The sequence below is a fragment of the Prionailurus bengalensis genome, chromosome B3, assembly GCF_016509475.1.
Source record: "Prionailurus bengalensis isolate Pbe53 chromosome B3, Fcat_Pben_1.1_paternal_pri, whole genome shotgun sequence".
NCBI classification, from domain to species: Eukaryota; Metazoa; Chordata; class Mammalia; order Carnivora; family Felidae; genus Prionailurus; species Prionailurus bengalensis.
This window is the reverse complement of record NC_057355.1, coordinates 144,452,178-144,471,716: the sequence shown is the minus strand read 5'-3', so window position 1 is coordinate 144,471,716 and position 19,539 is coordinate 144,452,178. Positions and strand designations below refer to the sequence as shown.

Sequence of the window (19,539 nt, the reverse complement as noted above, 5' to 3'; positions counted from 1 at the left end):
GGGAGGCGGGAGGGTGACGGGGGCACGTGCGGCACAGCCGGGGGTCCCTACGCCTGCACAGGCCCACGGTGGCGGGGGGGGGGGGAGCTCAAAGGTACACGCACGTGCATGGCCCCCCGCAGCGATGCCGGGGCGCACCGGGCGTCGACCGTCAGGATTCTCTGTGCAGCCTGCTCACCCCTCCCGAGCCTCCGGTCTGCCCGAAGGGACGGAGCTCGGAGGTGCCCGTGTGCGGCTGTAAAAAGCCGACCCAACTCGCCCTGGAAGCAGGAGCCCACTAAGGGTCTTCCAATCACACTGGGCTGGGAGAGCTCACGCCAACTTAGGCGCCCAACGATCGGCTCTCGCTCTTGAATGGAATTGTTACTAAGAAGTTAAGAGCAGGGGTGCCTGGGTGGCGCAGTCGGTTAAGCGTCTGACTTCAGCCAGGTCACGATCTCGCGGTCCGTGAGTTCGAGCCCCGCGTCGGGCTCTGGGCTGATGGCTCAGAGCCTGGAGCCTGTTTCCCATTCTGTGTCTCCCTCTCTCTCTGCCCCTCCCCCGTTCATGCTCTGTCTCTCTCTGTCCCAAAAATAAATAAAAAACGTTGAAAAAAAAATTAAAAAAAAAAAAGAAGTTAAGAGCAGCTTTATTTTTATTTATTTTTCATTAAAAATTTTTTTTAACGTTTCTTTTTAGAGAGAGAGAGACAGAGCACGAGCGGGGGAGGGGCAGAGAGAGAGAGGGAGACACAGAATCTGAAGCAGGCTCCAGGCTCTGAGCTGTCAGCACAGAGCCCAAAGTGGGGCTCAACTCAAGAACGGGGAGATCATGACCCAGGCCGACGTTGGACGCTTAACCGACTGAGCCACGCGGGCACCCCAAGATGCTGTATTTTTTTTATTCTATTTTTTTCTTAATTTTATTTATTTTTTATTTTTAAAAATTTACATCCAAATTAGCATATAGTGAAACAACGATTTCAGGGGTAGATTCCTTAATGCCCCTGACCCATTTAGCCCATCCCCCCTCCCACAACCCCATGAGAAGCTGTATTTTTAGACAAGGCGCGGAAGAATCCTTGGGGAGAGTTTTCCGGGATGCGGGATGCCCGTGCACATAGGACTCAGACCGGGGGGCGAGGGCCTGGGCGCCCCGCCCTCCCAGTCAGCAGCTTCTTCCTCACAGTGGGCTTTCCTGGACACTGTCCTTGACGTGTCACTCTTTCCACCTGATCACGAAAGCCGGGTCTTCCTTAAACCCCGTCCAGACCCCTCTTCCTCCCCGGGATTCCCCAGGTTAAAATGGTTCGGCTCGGCTTCCGCAGCTGCCCCCACCTCCCCACCCCCCCCCCAACCCCCTCACCGTCACCAACAGCTCCTCCTCAGCCACGTACTTGTTTTAAACGTTAAGTTATACACACGTCCAGTAGGTTAAAGGGGACAACTCCTGTTTACCAGGCCGAATCCCGTGCTGCACACACGGTGACCCTGGGGACAACTGGGCACGTGGCTGCCCCCGCCGGGCCAGGAGTGGGCTGGCACCTCCTGCAACGAGCCGGGCACACAGGCGCCGGGTGAACTCATAAAACGGAACGAACTCCATGCCCACCGACATTGTGTGCAGGACACACGCCCTGTGAGGCTTCTCACGACTGAGAGAGCAGGAAGGGCCCCCTCGGACCTGCTGACTCCGCGCCATGGCTCCTGGCTGTGGGCCCTGCCGGTCTCCCTGCCCCGGAGCACTGTCCTCGGGGCAGGCAGAGTGAGCTTCTCGAAGGAGGCCCTGGTTCCGCCACCCAGGCCAACCTGCCGCAGCCACTTCCCAAGACTCTCAGCCCGTGGGCTTAACGTGGCCTAAGAGCCCCATGCTCGGGTCACCAGCTCCCGCTCCAGCCGGCCCCGCACCTCCCACGGCCCCACCCGGAGTCGGCTCCCTGAGGCCTTCGTGCGGTGCAGTCGGCAACGTGGGCTGCTGCCCGCCTGGCCGGGCTCCATTACAAGGTGGCCGTCTCGTCTTCTCCCCCACGGGATGTCTGCTCCAGGAGGGCATGGACACTGCAGTGTCCCGTACCGACCAGGTAGGGAGGCCCCCTGAGGCCGTGTCATGAGGGGACCGCCTTCGGGCAGGGCTCGGGGTGGACAGCTGGGGGCCGCGGGCGCCCACAGAGCCGACCAGCCCAGAGTCTGACCTTCACCCGACGGGGCACCCCGAAGCCATGCAGGGGATGGGGGAGGGCCGACAGTGCGAACCCATCTTCCTGTTGGAAAGACTCCGCAGGCTGCAGTGTGGACCGGGCAGGAGGGGAGAAGGCAGACTAGGCTAGTCATCCGGGCCGTGCGCGAGGGTGTCAGCCACCCCAGCACGGTGACCAGCAGCTGGGGGCCACCGGTCACTGGGATGAGAAGGAGAAAGGGGCGGAGAAGCCCGGTCGTGAGCATGCTGGGTCTGAAAGGACACGGTGACACCTGTCCTCACGCCCCCAAGACGCTCTCTTTCTGCCGAGGACAACGGCTGAGTCCTGTCCTCGGTGTCCTGGCCGCCACCTGCCCGCCCTTGGCTGCCCTCTCTGCCCGGCGGTGCAGCTGCGCGGCCGGCCCTCGGACACCTCACGTGAGCTGGGATGTGAACTTGGAAGCCACCATCTGCGTGGTCACTGAAGTCACTGAATGAGCCCGAATGCCCAGCAGAGGAGCACGGAGTGGGAAGAGGTGGAGGAGGCGGGATGGGGCTGGGGGAAGAAAGCCTCTCAGGAAGGAGGAGGTCAACCCGTCCGACGCGGCGGCCTCAGCACCTCGGGGCTGGTGGAGGCTGTTGAGGGCGGTGAGGGCAGGTGGGGAGGCCCGGAGTGTCCGTGACAGCCTTGGAGAGGTGGCCGGGAGGAAAAGCGCCACAGGAGAGACATCGGGCTGCCGGGGGTGGGGGGCTTGACCGTGCTCCGTGCCCGCGGGGGGCAGAGCACCGAGGGGAGGCCGGGCTGCGGGACAGCTGAGCCAAGAGCAGGATCTGGGCCCTGACGTGCAGTGACAACAGAACAGAGGATGCACAGGACAGGACGGCTGGAAGGGAGAGATCTGATGGCCTCCCCCCGTGCACAGACGTACGAGGTCCCCTGTGAGAAGCATTCTGAAGGGAGGCGAGGCCTGAGGAGGTGAGGGTGGCCTGAAGGGATCCCTGAGCCACAGAGAAAGGCAGGGCCTGGAGAAAAAGAGATGCTCTGAGCACATCGTTCTCCTCAGCTCCAAACGTCAGCAGCCAGAGGCATACGTAATGGTCAGTGCCTGGGGGGGAGGGCACCGCGCTCCACAGAATTCTCCTGGCATCCCCGACAGCGTGTGGAACCCCCTCCCCAAGCTAATCACAGCCAGATACGGTCCTGGGCCGGAACCAGGGCCCTTCCCCAGCCAGGGTGCAGGGCGACCTCCTGGGATCGGGCAGGGAGCAGCGGAAGCAGACTTGCACCTTGCTCGCTCCCTGGACTTCAGACGTCACCTCCCTTGTGTCCCACAGCCAAGCAATTCCACTCTCCAGCATCTTCCCAAATTCCCCCCTTCTGCAATGTTATGACAAACTACCCCCACTATGTGTCAGACACCATGTGATACACAGCCTAAGAAACCCATATTTGCATGCCTTTTAAGATCTTTTAAAAGAATATTCATCTATGGGGCACCTGGGTGGCTCAGTCGGTTAAGTGTCTGATTTAAGCTCAGGTCATGATCTTGTGGTTCGTGAGTTCGAGCCCCGCATCGGGCTCTCTGCTGACAGCTCGGAGCCTGGAGCCTGCTTGGGATTCTGTGTCTCCCTCACTCTCTCTCTCTGCCCCTCTGCTGCTTGTACTCTTTCTCTCTCAAAAATTAAAAAAAAAAAAAAAAAAAAAGAATATTCATCTAAAGGGCATGGTACTAGCCTAAGGACAGCCACTTAGATCAGTGGGACAGAACTGGGAGCCAAGGCCTCTCAACAGGAGAACAGTCTCTTCAACAGGTGGTCCTGGGACAACCCTGCTGTTTGTGACAGTCAGCCTCTAGCTTTTATGGCGGCAAGAAAGGTGGTCTCCAGAGAAACCAGACTGTGTAGAAAAAACTCAGGCTGCTAGTGTAGGAGCCGGCCGCTCAGAGCAAAGCTCGCTACGTTCTGGCCTTTCGGGGCTGGAAGCCACAAGAGCACGCTCTCAGCTTGGGCCTGTCCAGTGAGCGGTCAGCTCACAAGCCCACCCGAGTCCAGCGCCCATGGCCAGCTGTGCTGGGGCCTCACCTCTGCCTGTGTGTAAACCGGGCATCTGATGGGCGTGTATCCAGGGGTCCCTGGTTCCAATTCTTGCCTTTCTGTTTCCTACCCAGCAATGGCAGAGCAACAGCAGGGAGCTTTTTAAATACTTAAGTCAGGGGCGCCCGGGTGGCTCAGTCAGTTAAGCATCTGACCCTTGATTTCAGCTCAACTCATGACCTCATGGTTCGTGAGTTCAACCCTGGTGTCGGGCTCTGTGCTGACAGTGAGGAGCCTGCCGGGGATTCTCCCGTCCCTCTCTCTCTGCCCCTGCCCGGCGTGCGTGCGCTCTCTCTCAAAACAAATAAAATTAAAAAAAAAAACACAAAAAAACACCAAACTTAATTTAGATCATCCCCCTTCCCTGGCTCAAACCACCTCAATGGCTTCCCATCAAATCCTGCCACGGGCTGCCGACAAGATCTTTGCCTTTGCCTATCTCTTTGACTTTATCCCTCCTGCTCAAGTCACCCTCATTTCTCTTCAGCCTTCCGAAGAGACACTGGCCTTCTTTCCAGTGGACACACAAGCTCGCTGCTGCCTCAGGGCCTTTGCACTAGCTACTTCCTCTGGCTGGAACGCCCCTTCTTGGATCTCTGTACTATTGGCTCCTTCTTCACATTCAGGTGTCACCTTTAACAATATCTCCTTGGTGAGACCATTGCTGACCACGTGAAGCAGCCTCTGGAAACACGTAAGTGCAGTTTTGATAGCGCAGTGACCAGAGGGCGCTACTGATGGTGAGAGCCCCAGGACCACCACTCTGCAAAGTGTGAGATGCACTCGAACCAAACGCCGCCAGTGCCCTTACAAACACCAGCGCACCTGGCACTCACTGAAAGCAAACTGCCCGAGCGCATGTGTCCTGCTGTGTCTCATGCTGCCCCCGCCCCCAGCACCCAGGATGGCGCTCAGCACTCAGGAGCGTCTCAGGCTGCGCCTGCCAGGTGACTGTGGATGAATGAGCCACCCGGAGGGAGGTCTACGAGGTGGAGGAGCATGGCCTGAAGGGAGGAAAACAACTTGGGGAGAGAGAAAGGTCACCCCCGTCACGGCCAGGGCGCCCTCCTCCAGAGCCCGCCCTCTGCCATGCAATACTTGTTCCTGTAAGATCTGGACCGTGGGGCTAATCAGCAGAGCGGGGAGAGAGCTCTGCTCCTGCAAGTGGATCAGATGGAATGAGAGGGTAGTTTCTGTATTATTTTATTTGCTAACCGTGTGTGCTTTGACCTCCAAAACAAATAAAGACAGACGATCTGAAAAGGGAGAAGGACGTTGTTTCCCCTAGGGCCAGCCTATGGGGGAGCGCGCGGCCTCGTGGGGGTGTCAGGCGCAGGTCTAGAACACAGGCAGCCGCGGACCAGTGGTGGCAAGGCCTCCTCTGCTCGTCCCTCAATCCCCTTCTCTTCCGCCATCCTCTTTTCCCTACCTTCATCCACTTCCTTCTCATGTGACATTTTACATCAAGAGTAGTAGCTGACATGGGGCCCCTGGGGGGCTCAGTCGGTTAAGCGTCCGACTTCGGCTCAGGTCATGATCTCGTGGCTCGCGGGTTCCAGCCCTGCATCAGGCTCTGTGCTGAGGGCAGGGAGCCGGGAGCCTGGAGCCTGCTTCGGGTTCTGTGTCTCCCTCTCTCTCTGTCCCTCCCTCCCCCGCAGCACTCTCTCAAAAATGAATAAAAATGTAAAACAAAAAAAGGATAATAGCTGACAAATGTCAAGTAAGATACACACAAATGGAATTATTTTGGAAAACACTGGCAGGGTCTAAGGCTACTCTATCCATCAGAACTTGCCGTGAAGCAGGAAATGTCCTTTATCTGCCGTCCAGTGGAGTAGCTACCAGCCACACGCGGGCCCCGCACACTCGAAGTGCAGCTAGGGTGATGGAGGAATTGAATTTTTAAATTAATTTGATTTTCAGCAATTTAGAGAGCCACATGTGGCTAACGCCTAGCACCCTCCGGGTACTGTGATGTCGCCACTGGGCAGAAACAGCATGAGGTCACAGCTCCCATCCCTTTAGAGCCAGGCTAAGTCTCACCTTAATAAAATATTTAAGACGAAGGAAAATCCAAGGTCTTCAAACTAATTACTCCCCCCCCCCCCATTTCTGGGCTCATCCTTCGCTCCCCCACGTGGAGAACACGGGGATGACAGCGCCCCGCCTGGGCGTGGGCAGCAGCACTTCCCCGCAGGGGCCCTTCTGAAACCCGACCGGGATCAGGGCCCCGGGAGATCTTGGCTGCCCACGATGTACGGATGGCGCCGGGCCAGGTGCCATCGAGCCCCGACCCCCCTCAGCGGGCACCCGATGTTTTAGGGAGACGCGGGAGACTTTTTACAGCTGAAATCTTTCACGTGAAGTTTTCCCTGTGACTTGGGGACGTATCACGTGATTCCCGCCGGTGGCAGACGGGCTCACGCAGCAGATGCAGGCGGAAGGCTCTCCGCCCTTACACGCGGGGCTACGGGCCTACACTCACCCGCAGCCGCTTTAACACGGACACCCCGCTTCTGCCGTGACCCGGCAAACTTCATCAATCGCTTCGTGTAATTCAGCCCAACTCTTACTTATCGTGTAATGGAGTTTCTGCTGGAGAGGGAGAGGGGTGCTGACCACTCCTACCTGCTGCTTCACCTGCCTCTCTCTCTCTCAAAAATAAACAAACATTAAAAAAAAAAAAAAGAACCTAGAACATAATAACTGTAACATACCAAATGTGTGTTGATTGACTGCGTATGTGATCAGCAAGGCTTCCAGTCAACAGTAGGCTATGAGTAGTTAAATTCTGGGGGAGTCAATGGTTATGCAACAGATTTTTCACTGTGTGTGTGTGTGTCTTGGGGGGGAGGGTATCGGCACCCCTAATCCCCATGTTGTTTAAGGGTCAACCACACAGGTGTGTTCTACTGAGAAAAATTACCAAAATAAACTCAAAATAAAACATACAAAGCACCGAAGATCATACTGGAAAGCTTACTTAAAAGGAAATCCTACCCTGAACTGTTTTAATTAAAATAAGGTCTCATGAGACTATACATCTTACCCCTGGCCTCTGGTGCTATATAAAAGAAAACTAAAACCCAAAACAAAAAACTCTTCTTAAAACTTTCATAAGACGTTAGAAAAAGACCTAAGTACCATAATCTTCTGCTTTAGGACGCTATTTATTTAAAACACATGATGCCGCGAGAAAATTTCTCTGCGCTGAAATTTCCTTAGAGGAACAAAAGATGATAAAGAAACAAGCCCCTTGAGAAGCAATTTTTTCCCTCTAATTTACCGAACTGGAAAACCCAGCGAGCTGATTGATCTGAAGCTTCCCTTCTTCCTGAGCACTTTTTAAATCCACAAACAAACATTTCTTGCCTCCAGGTTCTCACATATGTGGCAAGTACAGGGGAGAATCAAGTTAAATTGCTGTCCTCGAGTACTTAATGTAGTTAGGGAGGCAAACCAGGGTACATAAAAGTCGTACAAGTCAGTGTCAATGATAAACAACTGGTGGAGTCGATAATTGCTACTCGAATGTCAAAGATGGGAAAAACGCGGGCCAAGAGGGTGAGGACAGCTTCCCTTCAAGTTCAGAATCAATGAGCCTGACTGGGAACTTACAAGGCCAAGAGACTCAGACGGACGGTGAGGGGCATAGGAAGGGCACCACGCAAAGCGAGGCCTGGGGACCCCTGAAGGTCCCATAGACACTTCCCGGGGTCTGTGCTTTTATGAGAATACGAAGCCACAATTTGCCTTTGTAACTACCATTATGTCACTTTTTCGCAGGCCACAAGACACGTGACATCAAAACAGACGGAATGCAGGAACAGACTCCAGGAGCCAGCGAGCTTGTTAATCCAGACACTAAATAAATTTGTAAAAGCAGGATGCGATGCCATTTTTCTCAGTGACTTTTTGTGGATAGTTATTTCCCATAAAGACCTGCTACTTACGTTAACACGTATCGGGTGTGTTACCATTAGATGAATTAATGAATACTTTAAACATTTCACTTTTAATGTCTCATAAAAGTATCAGCCAGAACTGACCTAAATAAAAGTTCTTGGGGATTGTAATTTTTAGGACTGTAAAGGGGTGCTGCTGCTCCTTTGGTTTGAGCATTGCTATTCTAAAGGAAGCCTATGTGTCTGGCATGATTTACGAGCAAACATACATACTTCACCCTTTGGGGAGGGTCTTTCTAGAGCAGTGGTCTCACCGGGGGCCATTCTGCCCTCCAGGAGACATCTGGCCACGTCTGGAGGAACTTTTGGTTGTCAAAAGTGGAGGGGGTGCGGGGCTAGCAGCACCTGGTGGGGAAAGCCAGGGGTGCTGGGGGACATCCCACGGTGCACGGGGCAGCCCCGCGGGGAAGCATCTGGTCCACCCGTCAACACTGGTGAGCGTGGGGTGGAGGCACCCAGGGTCTGCCGAGCGTCCAGCTTGTCACTCGGTCCCAGAGAAGAGGTGGGCACTGCGATGGGAAGCTCATGGCACCTCCCCCTAACTCACATGCCCTCCAGCCCACGGCTGATCACCCGCTTTGCAGATCCTCTGTCTTTCCTGAACACCAGGCTCTAAGCAAACGGGCTGCAGAGTGGCTGGGGAAGTGGGCCGAGGGGCGGCGATTAAAAGTAGGGAACCCCACTCTGAACTAATAGTTGCATGTGCATTTCCAAAAAAAAAATAAAAATAAAAATAAAGTACCAGTCTTTTGGGTCCTGAGTGTCACTGGAGTCCCGTTTAGGGTTGTGTGGAAAAAAAGTGGGAAGAGAACAATGGGGAATGTGGCACGGAGGCTCCCAGCTGCAGCCCAAGCTCAGAATTCGGCCCCCAGACAGTGGCTCTGATGTTCCGGGGGAGGAGCTGGGGACTCTCCTCGCAAGGGTGATGATCACAGCCGCCTTTCCCGGAAAGCACACCTACCAACAAACTACTTTCACTGTCCTCCAGCACTCGGGTTAAAACACAGCCGAGGGACTAGAAAGTCAAATTTTCTTGAAAAGGTACTTTTCATAAAAATGTGAATTTACGTTACCGTGTAACGGGTATTGTTACTATTAGATGAATCGATATTTTTGAAATTTCAGTTTTAATTTCTAAGACGTGACTCCCCCAGCAACACCTACGGGACCCCAGCATATCTGGCTCCCTGTCTCTGCAACACCAAGGGGGGCGGGAGAGGATGTAAAGGGACAGATGAGAGGGAGAGAAGAGTTGTTACTAAAGGCAGAAGGTGTCAGAATAAGCTAACAGGTTGGAGAGAGGACTGTTGCGCTTTCTTTTCAGCAACACAGATTATGTAAGCGATGCTGTAGAGACTTTCAAACAAAACTGAGCCGAAGCAGGACATGCGAAATACACGGCCAGAGAACAACACGGAAACAACCTTTAATGTGCTTAAAACAAGTCACTTTACAAAGAGCACAGACACTTTCGAAAACAGAACTTTGGACGCAGTGTACAAATTAAGGCAACTACTATCAACAACTACTACCACGGCATGGTCTCAGTCTTCTAAAATGGACTTTAAGAATCTCTGAGCGATTTATTAAGACTCTGGATATTCATCAAGTGTGCCTCGTGAGGTTTCCACAGCTCTGAAGGTCACACTGGGAACGGCTGCTCCAAGCTGAGTTCCCTCGGCCCATCTCCTGGGTCCTCCAACTTCCAGTTCCCCGGGAGCCCATCTGCGGCCTCACTCCTTCAAAGTGTGCCATGAAATAAACCCGTAAGGACTGGGCAGAAGCTCTGGTTCCCAGGACACATGTGGAGAAGTCAAACTTAAACATCGTATTTGAAAGCGAGTAAAACAAAAGTACCAACACACACCATTCAAGGAGTAGTTTCTAGAAAAAGCAAAATGTGCACAGCATCAGTTAGAACCTTTAACGGTATCTTGTTACATTGGAAGATATATTCTGCCATACATTTCGCAGGGAAAAGTTCTTTCGAGAAGTTGTGGGTCATGCCTAATCTGTCCCACAGAGTTAAAAATGGCCACGCTGGAAACTCACCAAGTGTTTTCAGGGGTGAGGAAACAGGCCACAGAAGTCAGGTGACATCATTTATGGCAACCAGGAGTCAGCAGTTTTACTATCTAATAACCCCCAGGCTAAAATACTTTCCCCTACACTGCTCTATCCCTTACAATCCGTTAAGGCAGGACTTCATCTTCCTTCCTAAAGACCCCACGCCATCAAATGTTCCTTTGTTTAACCCAAAAGTGTTCTGCAGTGTATGTCACTTGCTTCTCTGTCTTCTATGAGGCTGGGTTACAGGCAGCCAGGATTTTAGTATGAGGACCCTTTCCAGTCTCGCAGTGGTGTGTTAAGTCAATCAACAGTAGGCCAAGTTCTTTTAGGTTTTCTCTGCTGGGATTACTTCCCAAGCCTGGCTACCCTGCTCTGGACGGGCGGCCTGTTCTGCCCGCCTCTCAGGCTGTGAAGCCTTGACTGCGGTAGCTGCCCTAACACAGGTGAGTTCACAGGCTGGCCTGGCTGTGAAGGCGACGTGACACTGAACAGGTCTGAAAAGCGGCACGGCACGGCAGTCCTATCTGAATCGTTCAGGTTAAAATATTCAAGTTCGGAGCAGCGTTGACAGGAGAGGAAAAGAATGAGGGTTTAATGCGCCTGAGTCAATCATGTTTGGTAAGTGGGCGGAACCAGAGGTGAAGGCGCAACACGAAGACGAAGACGGAGGAGGGAAAGCAACGATTAAAAAAAAAAAAAAAAAAAAAGTCAGGCTCAACGCAAGGTTCAGGTGCACTGCAGTGCCCCAATCTGCATTCCTGCAAAATAACGGACACAGGGGTCTCCCAAGTGTCGTGATTAGTGTGCCATGCTGCCTCTGGTGTCCTTATGAGGAGTGAAGGGCCCACCATTTCAGTATTTGTCGGTGGTAATTCAAGCTCTGTGGCTCCAGCTCTTAGCAGCACTAGAAAAAATACAAAAAGACAAGTGGGGCATCACACTCGGGCACTGCAGGCCACACCTCAAGAGTCTTAAGCAACTGACAGTCTAGGAACTCAGTCCACCTTAAAAACACGCATTTGACTTACTAGTGGTTCTGGTTGTCTTTGAGCTGCTGAGGGATGGTTCAGGTTCAAACTTAACATTATCCGCCCTCCTAGCCAGGTTCTTTCTGCTCGAACAGGAATAAACGAGTGATACACACCGATGTCCTCTGACACACTAACAGTGAGAGAGACAGGTATGGGAGCAAGAAAGGTTTGGGGAGCACCAGAAGCCTTTGCAGCTGCAATAAAAGCTCCGTAAATGATAGAAAAAGCATCCACCTTGCAGAGTGATTGCACTGCACTTAAATCAATTTAGTCCAAAGAGTGACACGGAAATAGGCAGGTCAAAAGCAAGAATGCCACAGTAAAACTTGATTGTCAGCTATAAACAAAGGGCAGGGAAAGGCTGGCATAAATAATCCCTAACTATTTAAGAAACTTTTTGGGATTTCTCCTTTTTGCTTTGGGGAAGGCGACAGATTTGCTGGAATAAACCACCTGCTGAAGAGGAGGGAGGCTTAGGATGCACCAAATCGTAAGGAAAAGATAACGCTGGGACTTAAAAAAAGAAAAAAAAAAAAAAAAAAAAAAGCCCACTGCTGATAATTGCCAGTTAACTGTTTTCCAGACAGAACTGAACTCATTCTAACTTGGCTTACAGGAAGGGGGCTGACACTTACAAACTAATGTCATCTGTGATAAGACCAGGGACCTTGATGACCCAGCTCTAGAGACTGTGACACTGAATCAAGCAGTTTCTCGGCCACCAACGATCCACAAGGGCCAGTTAGCTCTGCCTGGGTGGAGTCAGCTCCTGGGTCCTTAGCCCGGGGTGCTCCAGTCCAAGCACTCGTCACAGGCAAGACAAGACCAGGCAGAGTGCTGGCTCTGCACACGCTCTCAATGGTGTCAAAGGAATGACCCCAACCCCGCCAGGTAGACACAGGCCTCCGTGAGCATTTGGGTTGCTCCTCCATGAGCCCGCAGGTGAGAAGCAGAAGCCGTCACAACTGGCCCACGCAGACAGAGAACACAAGTAGAAGAGAGAAGGTTGTATAAAAATGCCCCAACTAGATAAACTGAATGGTACTGACGCTCTGGGAGAAAGAGGCTAAAGGAATCAGACGTCAACAGGAGAGGTTGTGTGGGACACGGGCGGCACAGGCCTGGCCAGAGAAAGGAAAGGTGATGGAAGGAAGAGGAGGAGACGCTGAGAGGGACCAGGCTGCTGGGGAAGGACGGGAGGGGAGAATCTGAGAGCTAAATGGAGCCCCAACAACAGTGAGAGCTGCTAGATTTGGGGTGGGGGTTATGAACTTAAAACTACCAGCTGCAGATACAGCTTCCAGAAACACATCCACATTTTCCCAGACGGAAACAGTAAAACCCACAGAACCAAAATTTCAGGTTACGAAGGAGACTACGAGAAAAATCTCATGCAGGAAAACACTCTAGAAGACCCTGGTGTTTTCTCGCCCACGCTGTTTTTCTGCCCTTAGTTAAAAGGTGTTCACGGCAAAACAGAAAGGAAATATTTGAGAGCAGTTACCTCTGATTCTATTATGTCTTGTCCTTCTTTGGAACTTTTTCCACTTTTCCCTGCTTTTGGTGATTCCTGGGAAATATCAAGCAGAGTCAATTAGACTTCTCAATTTTTAGACTGCCAAACATCAGACAACCCCAAATGCAGTTTAAAACCCGATTTATACCATTTAACCAGAACTTCCGCTAATTTTAATCAATACCACCAAGAAATTCTGCCTCACGTCACTTAGTTACCATAGAATATTGCGACGCGACACCCCCACCCCCCAGTTCAGACTCTCCTCGTTTTCCTGATGTGTATTTGGCGTTGAAAACTTCAGGCAGAAATAGATAAACCCACACGTAAGGTGCTCTCCGCGTTTCGACAGAGCCACACTGCATCCCTTTCTTGCCTCCCACCTGAGCGGGGATTTCTGGGGTGACTCTGAGACGCTACCAAGCTCCACCTGGAGCAGAAGCGTACCCCCCCCCCCCCCGACTCCCAAATGCAACGCAGCACACTCACGGCCATCCCCGCCGCCACCCAGGATAATAATAGTATTTCAGAGCCCCGGAGCGTCCCTCTTCACCAACAGCCAGCCAGGGCCATTCGCTCCCCTTCCCCGGTCCGGGGGTCCCTCCCGCGCGTCTGCGAGGCTGGGTCAACCACCTCCGCGGCCGCACCTGCCCCCTCACGCCCACCGCGCGCGCCGCCTGGGGCCCGACGCCCACGCAGCCCTCACGGCGGTCGCGCCCCCGCAAGCCCGCCCGCCCGCCCTGGCTCGTCGGGACCCCCGCCCGTCCTGGGCCCCGCGGCCCCGGCGCCCCCGCCCCCACCCCGGAGCGGCGCTTCTGCGCCCGCCGGAGCCCGGAGCCCGCCGCACCCCGCTCCCGGCCAGTTCCCTCCCGCCTTCCGCGCTGCCCCTTGCCCTCCCCGCCCCGGCCGGTCCGGCGGCCCGAGCCCGGACTCACTTTCTCCTTCTTGTTTTTATTCGGCATGGCTGGTGCGGGCCGCCGCCGCCTGCCCCCCGCAGCAGCAGCAGCAGCAGCAGCAGCGTCCCCGCCCCGGCCGTCGCGACCCCCGCCGCCGCCGCCGCCGCCGCTGCCGCCGCCGCTCGGGGACTGAGTCGCTCGCTCGTTCGCACTTCCCCTTTTCCAGGCTCCCACAGGCTGCGGCAGCCGCGGCGGCGGCGGCGGCGGCGGCGGCAGCGGCGGCGGCGGCGGCGGCGTCTCTCCGCCCCTCCCCCGGCCCGCCCCGCCCCACCCCTCCCCCAGTCACCCCCTCAGCCGCCCCCCCCCCCACCGCCGGCCTGGCCCGGCCCGGCCCGCCGCTCCCGCCCCGCCCCGCCCCCGCGACGTCCCCGCCCCACGGGCCCCCAGGCGTCCTGCCATTGGCCGAGGCGCCCTCACGTGCCCTCTAACGCTCTTCCCCGCAGCCCCGCCCCTGCACGCGGCACCGGTCCCACCCCCTCTTCCCCTGAAGCGCTCCGGCTCCCGGGGATCTCCTCGGCGGCGGCGGCGGCGGCGAAGGGCCGGTCGGGTGAGCCGAGCCCAGTCTGGGAGGGGGCGTGGGGCTGCATCGGCGGCGACTGGCCGGCACACGCGGCGCAGGTGCAGGACGGAGAGCAGGGGACAAGTCCGGCGTGGAAAAGCCACGTTTGAAACGGATGGCAACAACTTCTGCAGCCGGCGGGACGTGGCCTGGCGTGAACGGCAACCTCTCGGCCTCGCCTCCTCGCCGCCCCCGCGGCGCTCCCCAGGCTCTAAGGCGCCAGCGCGCGGGAGCGCAGGGCCGGCCGAGGAGGCCCGGGGCCGCGCGAGCGGCGGTTTCGCTGGGCCCCACTGGGCCCCGCCCCAGGTCCCAGGCCCCGCCCCCGAGGCCCTCCCTCCTCCTCCCGTGTCGGCCCCGCCCCACTGGTCCGGCTTCAGCTGCGCCAATGGGCTTTTATTTTATTCTTCAATTTGGCCCGATCTTAAACCACGTGAGGAAACCTCTGCATTGTGACCAGGCGGTCACGTGATTTGTCTCAGCTCGCTAACAGCTCTGGGGAGATGAGTTTTGCGAAGGAAGAAGGTTAGCTTGTTAACATACTACTTCCGCAGCCTGTCTGGTGGCAAGAACCAATGGAGAGCACAAATGACAGGCACGGAGCCTGCAGAAAAGCGTTAGGTAATAAGCCTCCGGGAGTGAACGGATCCACGCGTGAGAAGCGTTGCCTCACTCGTCATGATGGAGGGGCTGGATCTTAACCCGGCGCTTAGACACATTGCGTTTTCTTACGCCCCGGTTTTCGCTCTTGAAAGTTGCTAGGCAAAGCGTTTTCGGTTATTCTGTTCTGCTCTGCGATGAGAAAGCTAAAAGAAGAGGAAGAAAAAAAAAAAAAAAGATCTAAAGTGAGGAGTGTCGTGGGAGGTCCTGAAAGTTAAGTTCTGCCTGCAGGTGTCTGAATGTACGCCTTCGCCTTCAGACGAATATAGCTGCAGGTAAACGGCACAGCCTCCAACGGCTGGTGGTGCAGAAGAAACGGTTCTGAGTGGGTCAGTAGTTTTTCCAAACAAATAGTTAAAGAACATGGGGGAGGGGGTAGAACAATGCCCCTCGTTAATTTAATAACGTTTCATTAACAAAATTTTATGTTTATTTTATTTTTGAAAGAGACGGAGCATGAGCGGGGGAAGGGCAGAGAGAGAGGGAGACACAGAATCCGCAGCAGGCTCCAGGCTCTAAGCTGTCAGCACAGGGCCGGATGTGGGGCTGGAACCCACAAACAGTGAGTTCATGACCTGAGCCCAAGTCGGGCGCTTAACCAACTGAGCCATCCAGGCGCCCCAACGTTTCATTTTTAAAAATAAACATGCTATCAATTTAACAAACCCAGTATATACCCATGTCTAACAGGAGTAGTTCTAAAACTATTAGTTTATGACCATGGAGCTCTAAGGGAGCTGAGGCACTTTTCCAAGACAAGTCTGTGCCGCTGATATCCTTGTATCATAGCCCCTGGTGCAGTGTTGCCCATCATTCATTCACTCAAGGGATGTTTGACGCCCACTGTGTGCAAAGCACAGGGCAAGGGATTGCGCTGTGAACAAGGCACTACCCTTGTCCCCCACTCCACGTCCTTGAGGCAGAAATGGAAGAAAGCCAGCAGTCAGAAGGATGTGGCGCTCAGCAAGTCTACGGGGACTGGGGCGCGAGAGTCTGGCTCAGAAGCACCCAAGAGCCCTTCACCAGAGTATTTTGTTATGGCGAGAGATGAGAATGAAGGAAAGAGTCTCCCGATTCAGACTCTGGTAAGCCTTGCCAAGGAGCTGGACTTCTCTTTGAATGGGATTTGGGGTCCCCGGAGGATGTTAAACTGGGGAGTGACAGACTCAACATGTGCACCCAGAAGACCTCTCTGGCAGGAATGTTGGGCGTAAAGGGTAAAGGGAGGAGGTCAGAGAGCAACTGGGATCTGGGGTCCAGGGTGTGTGCTGGTGAGGCGTCTCCATGGCAAGAACAGGAGGAAGGATCACAAATACCCCGGAGGTAGACTTGCGCAGGCAGGAGAGAGCCACAGTAAGGCTCACGCCCACGTTTGTAGCTTGGACGACACGGTGGCAAGAAAGGGACACAAGCAGAGAAGCGGTTTTCCAGGGAACACGATTGCAGTCGTGGGGCCCACTGAGTTTGAGCTGTGTCTGCAACACGCTGATAGAGGTGTCTTCGCTGGCATGGAAATCCAGACCTGACATTCAGGATAGAGTGTCAGCGTATTTCAGGTTAGGTATTCATCAGGTCAGTTTGAGTTTGAGGGACACCCGGGAAGCTGCCTAGTGACCTTGAAATCACAGTCACCAGAGGCACTGGGATCAGCACCGTTGCCTGACCCACGTGTTCCTCCCTGGCCATTGAACTGGGTTTCCTTTGCCCCCACTAGGGGGCCATCCCACAACCAATGTCAGCCAGCAGTTAGTTTATGGGACAGTCACAGGGGACGCTAGATATGGCACAGTGTCCTGGCTGCTGTGGCATTTACAGAAACACTAGAGATAGATGTAGCCCCTCTCAAAAAAAAAAAAAAAAAAAAGGGATTCAAAAGCCGCTATCAATGAGATACAGAGATTGTGTACACCTTCATCCTCGTGTGTGTGCGCGCGTGTGTGTGTGCACGTGTGCCTGGGGTTACCTCTTCTGAGTGCCCCCATCTTCTATGTTCATCAGGGCGCTGCCCATATCACAGAAAAACCTCTCTTCTTCAGACCCTGACCCTTCTGGGACACGTTTCTGCGATGGCCTTTAGTAACCTAGAAATGCTCTTCCCACGTCTGCCTTCCCCGGAGGGTGGATTGCTTCAGTTAGGCCCTTGAGGTCTCTCTGGAGGAGCAGAGAGGGCCCCAGAGGATCTAGTTTTCCGGCTGCCCTGCCGCCACCAGCCATCGACCCGCAGAGAGGCCTGCTGCTTCACTCTGGAGAGCAGAAGGGGTGCATAAAAGCAGGGCAGAGAGAAGGCCCTTGGTTCAAAATCAGAGCTGCCCCTTCATACCTCCACTTTTTTTTTTTTTTTTTTTTGGGACAGAGAGAGACAGAGCATGAACGGGGGAGGGGCAGAGAGAGAGGGAGACACAGAATCCGAAGCAGGCTCCAGGCTCTGAGCCATCGGCCCAGAGCCCGACGCGGGGCTCGAACTCCCGGACCGCGAGATGGTGACCTGGCTGAAGTCGGACGCTTAACCGACTGCGCCACCCAGGCGCCCCATCCACTTTTAGAAGCTCTTATCTTCAAGAATGCCTACGACACAGTGGCCCTGCCCTCACGTCCTCCTCTGACGCCGGTCCCAACCCGGCCGTGTCTGCCACGCTGCAGTTTTGATCTCCTCGACCCAGAAAGCCCCTTCTCTTGGCTCGCTGGACACCAGCCCCGGCGGCTTCGGTCCTGCCCCGCTGGGCTGTCTGAGCACCGAGGTGGTCTCGTACGTTTGAATTTTCGGCTGAGCCTCCCGAGGCAGCAATCATGTCCTAGGCACCCTGTGTTTCCCAGGGCCTACTGTTTGTTCACAGATCCCACTGCTGCTGTGGTCTAGCCCCGCCTCTCAGACTGTTCTCTTTCCTCCTGCTGCTCTCATTGGCCGTCCTCCCCCAGAGCTTGGGACGTGCTGGCAACCCCCTCCAATGTGTCCATGTCACCAGCCCTCCCCCCCCCCCCCTTCTGCTGGCGGGGTAGTCGGGAGAGGTGCCTAGACCCTGGGCTGGATAGTAACTTCTTCAGGGCTGCCCCTGACACTTCCCCACTGTAGAAGTTCAACTCATTTACTCACCCCCCCACCCCTTTTCCTGACTTGATTTCCACTGACACATCATTAAAGAACTCATTTCTTATTGAAGTTGGACCTATTTATTCACTCACTACACATTTGCCTGCAGATTTGGCGTGGAGCCATAGGGAGTAAATAGAAGTTGGCTTGCATTGAAATGAAATACCCACGTATGTGCCCATGTGGAGTGCCGACCACGGTGCCGGGTGCATGGGGGCACTTGGTAAGTGTAGGTGCCACCGAATGGGCAACGGTTTGATGCGAAGCGCTATTCAGTTTCAAGGACCCAACGACACCCCCCAAAACACCACCTCTAGGCTCAAGGGCACCCAGAGAGCTCTGTTAAATGAAGTAAAGCCTTTTGCTTGGCTCTTGAAGAGCTTTGAAAAGTGCCACGAGCCAGTCTGTCCCCCTAGCTGGTCCCACTAGCCACCCAATCCTGCAGCCCATGTCTGGGGTCCTCCCCCCCGGGACACGAAAAGGTGAACCATCTAGGAAGGTTTGGAAACCATCAAGTTTCACGGCTGGTTCTAAAACCATCTATGAAAGTTCTAAAAAAAGTGTTCTAAATATTTTAATGAATTTCACATCCAAGGTATTAAAAAGGGAAACAACACAAAATATAATTTCATTTTCATGTGACTAGGGTGAAATATAGTCCCTTTCTTTTTCCCTCTTAAATCCCCAAGTCCGGCGAAAGAGATAAGGCAGGATGGAAATAGCCCGAGATGAAGACAAGGATACCATAAGAGCATTAGAGACCCCGGGTTAGGAGGTTTGGGAGAGAGGAGGGAACGTTCAGCGGCTGCCAGGGAGCCGAGAGCTTGCTGGAAGGCAAGGTGTTGATAAGTAGCTGCAGGCCGCTCAAGTGTTGAGTTTGAGTTCTTGTCCTAAACTGTGGGTTGTTGGTTTTAACAGGCAGGAAACATGGCCCTGTCACGAAGTTCTAGCCGGAAATAAACTAATGAAAGATGTGTGTAGAGAGCCATGCGGTGGTCAAGCAAGCGAGAGGGAGCGAACAAAGCACGCTGGGGCTGATATTCTGGGAGCTGTCCCTATTCCCCCACCTCACTCAAGCCCTCTAAACAGATGGTTCTTAAAACAGGGGTGATTTTGTTCCCCTGGGGACACCTGGCAATGTCTAGACAGTTTTGTTTGTCACAGCTGGGTGGAGGGTGCGACTAGCACCTAGTGATTAGAGGCCAGGGAGGCTCTTGAACACCCTCCAGCGCACAGGGCAGCTTCCACAAGAAAGCACGCTCCCATCCCAAATGTCAACAGCGCCGAGGTGGAGAAACCCCTGTCTAAACCCACGTAAAACGGATATGACACAACCCACCCTTTCCCCTTCGTGGTTACTGTGAGCGCCGCAGAAGGTGATGGGTACGAAAGCCAGAACTTCATTTAAGAAGAAATTGTCCATCTGGGTGGAACTCTACAGTGTGCTGA

The 19,539-nt window shown here is 54.3% G+C and overlaps 1 protein-coding gene across 1 annotated transcript in view; it reads right to left on the bottom strand.

The window, feature by feature from the left end:
• PPP2R5C (protein phosphatase 2 regulatory subunit B'gamma) overlaps nt 1-14,008 on the bottom strand; it is a 129,288-nt gene extending 115,280 nt beyond the window's left edge. The window contains 2 exon segments of the mRNA XM_043557041.1: nt 12,819-12,884; nt 13,766-14,008. Of these exon segments, the coding sequence (XP_043412976.1) occupies nt 12,819-12,884; nt 13,766-13,792 (93 nt within the window). The 5' untranslated portion in view covers nt 13,793-14,008.
• Between the last annotated feature and the right edge of the window lie 5,531 nt (nt 14,009-19,539).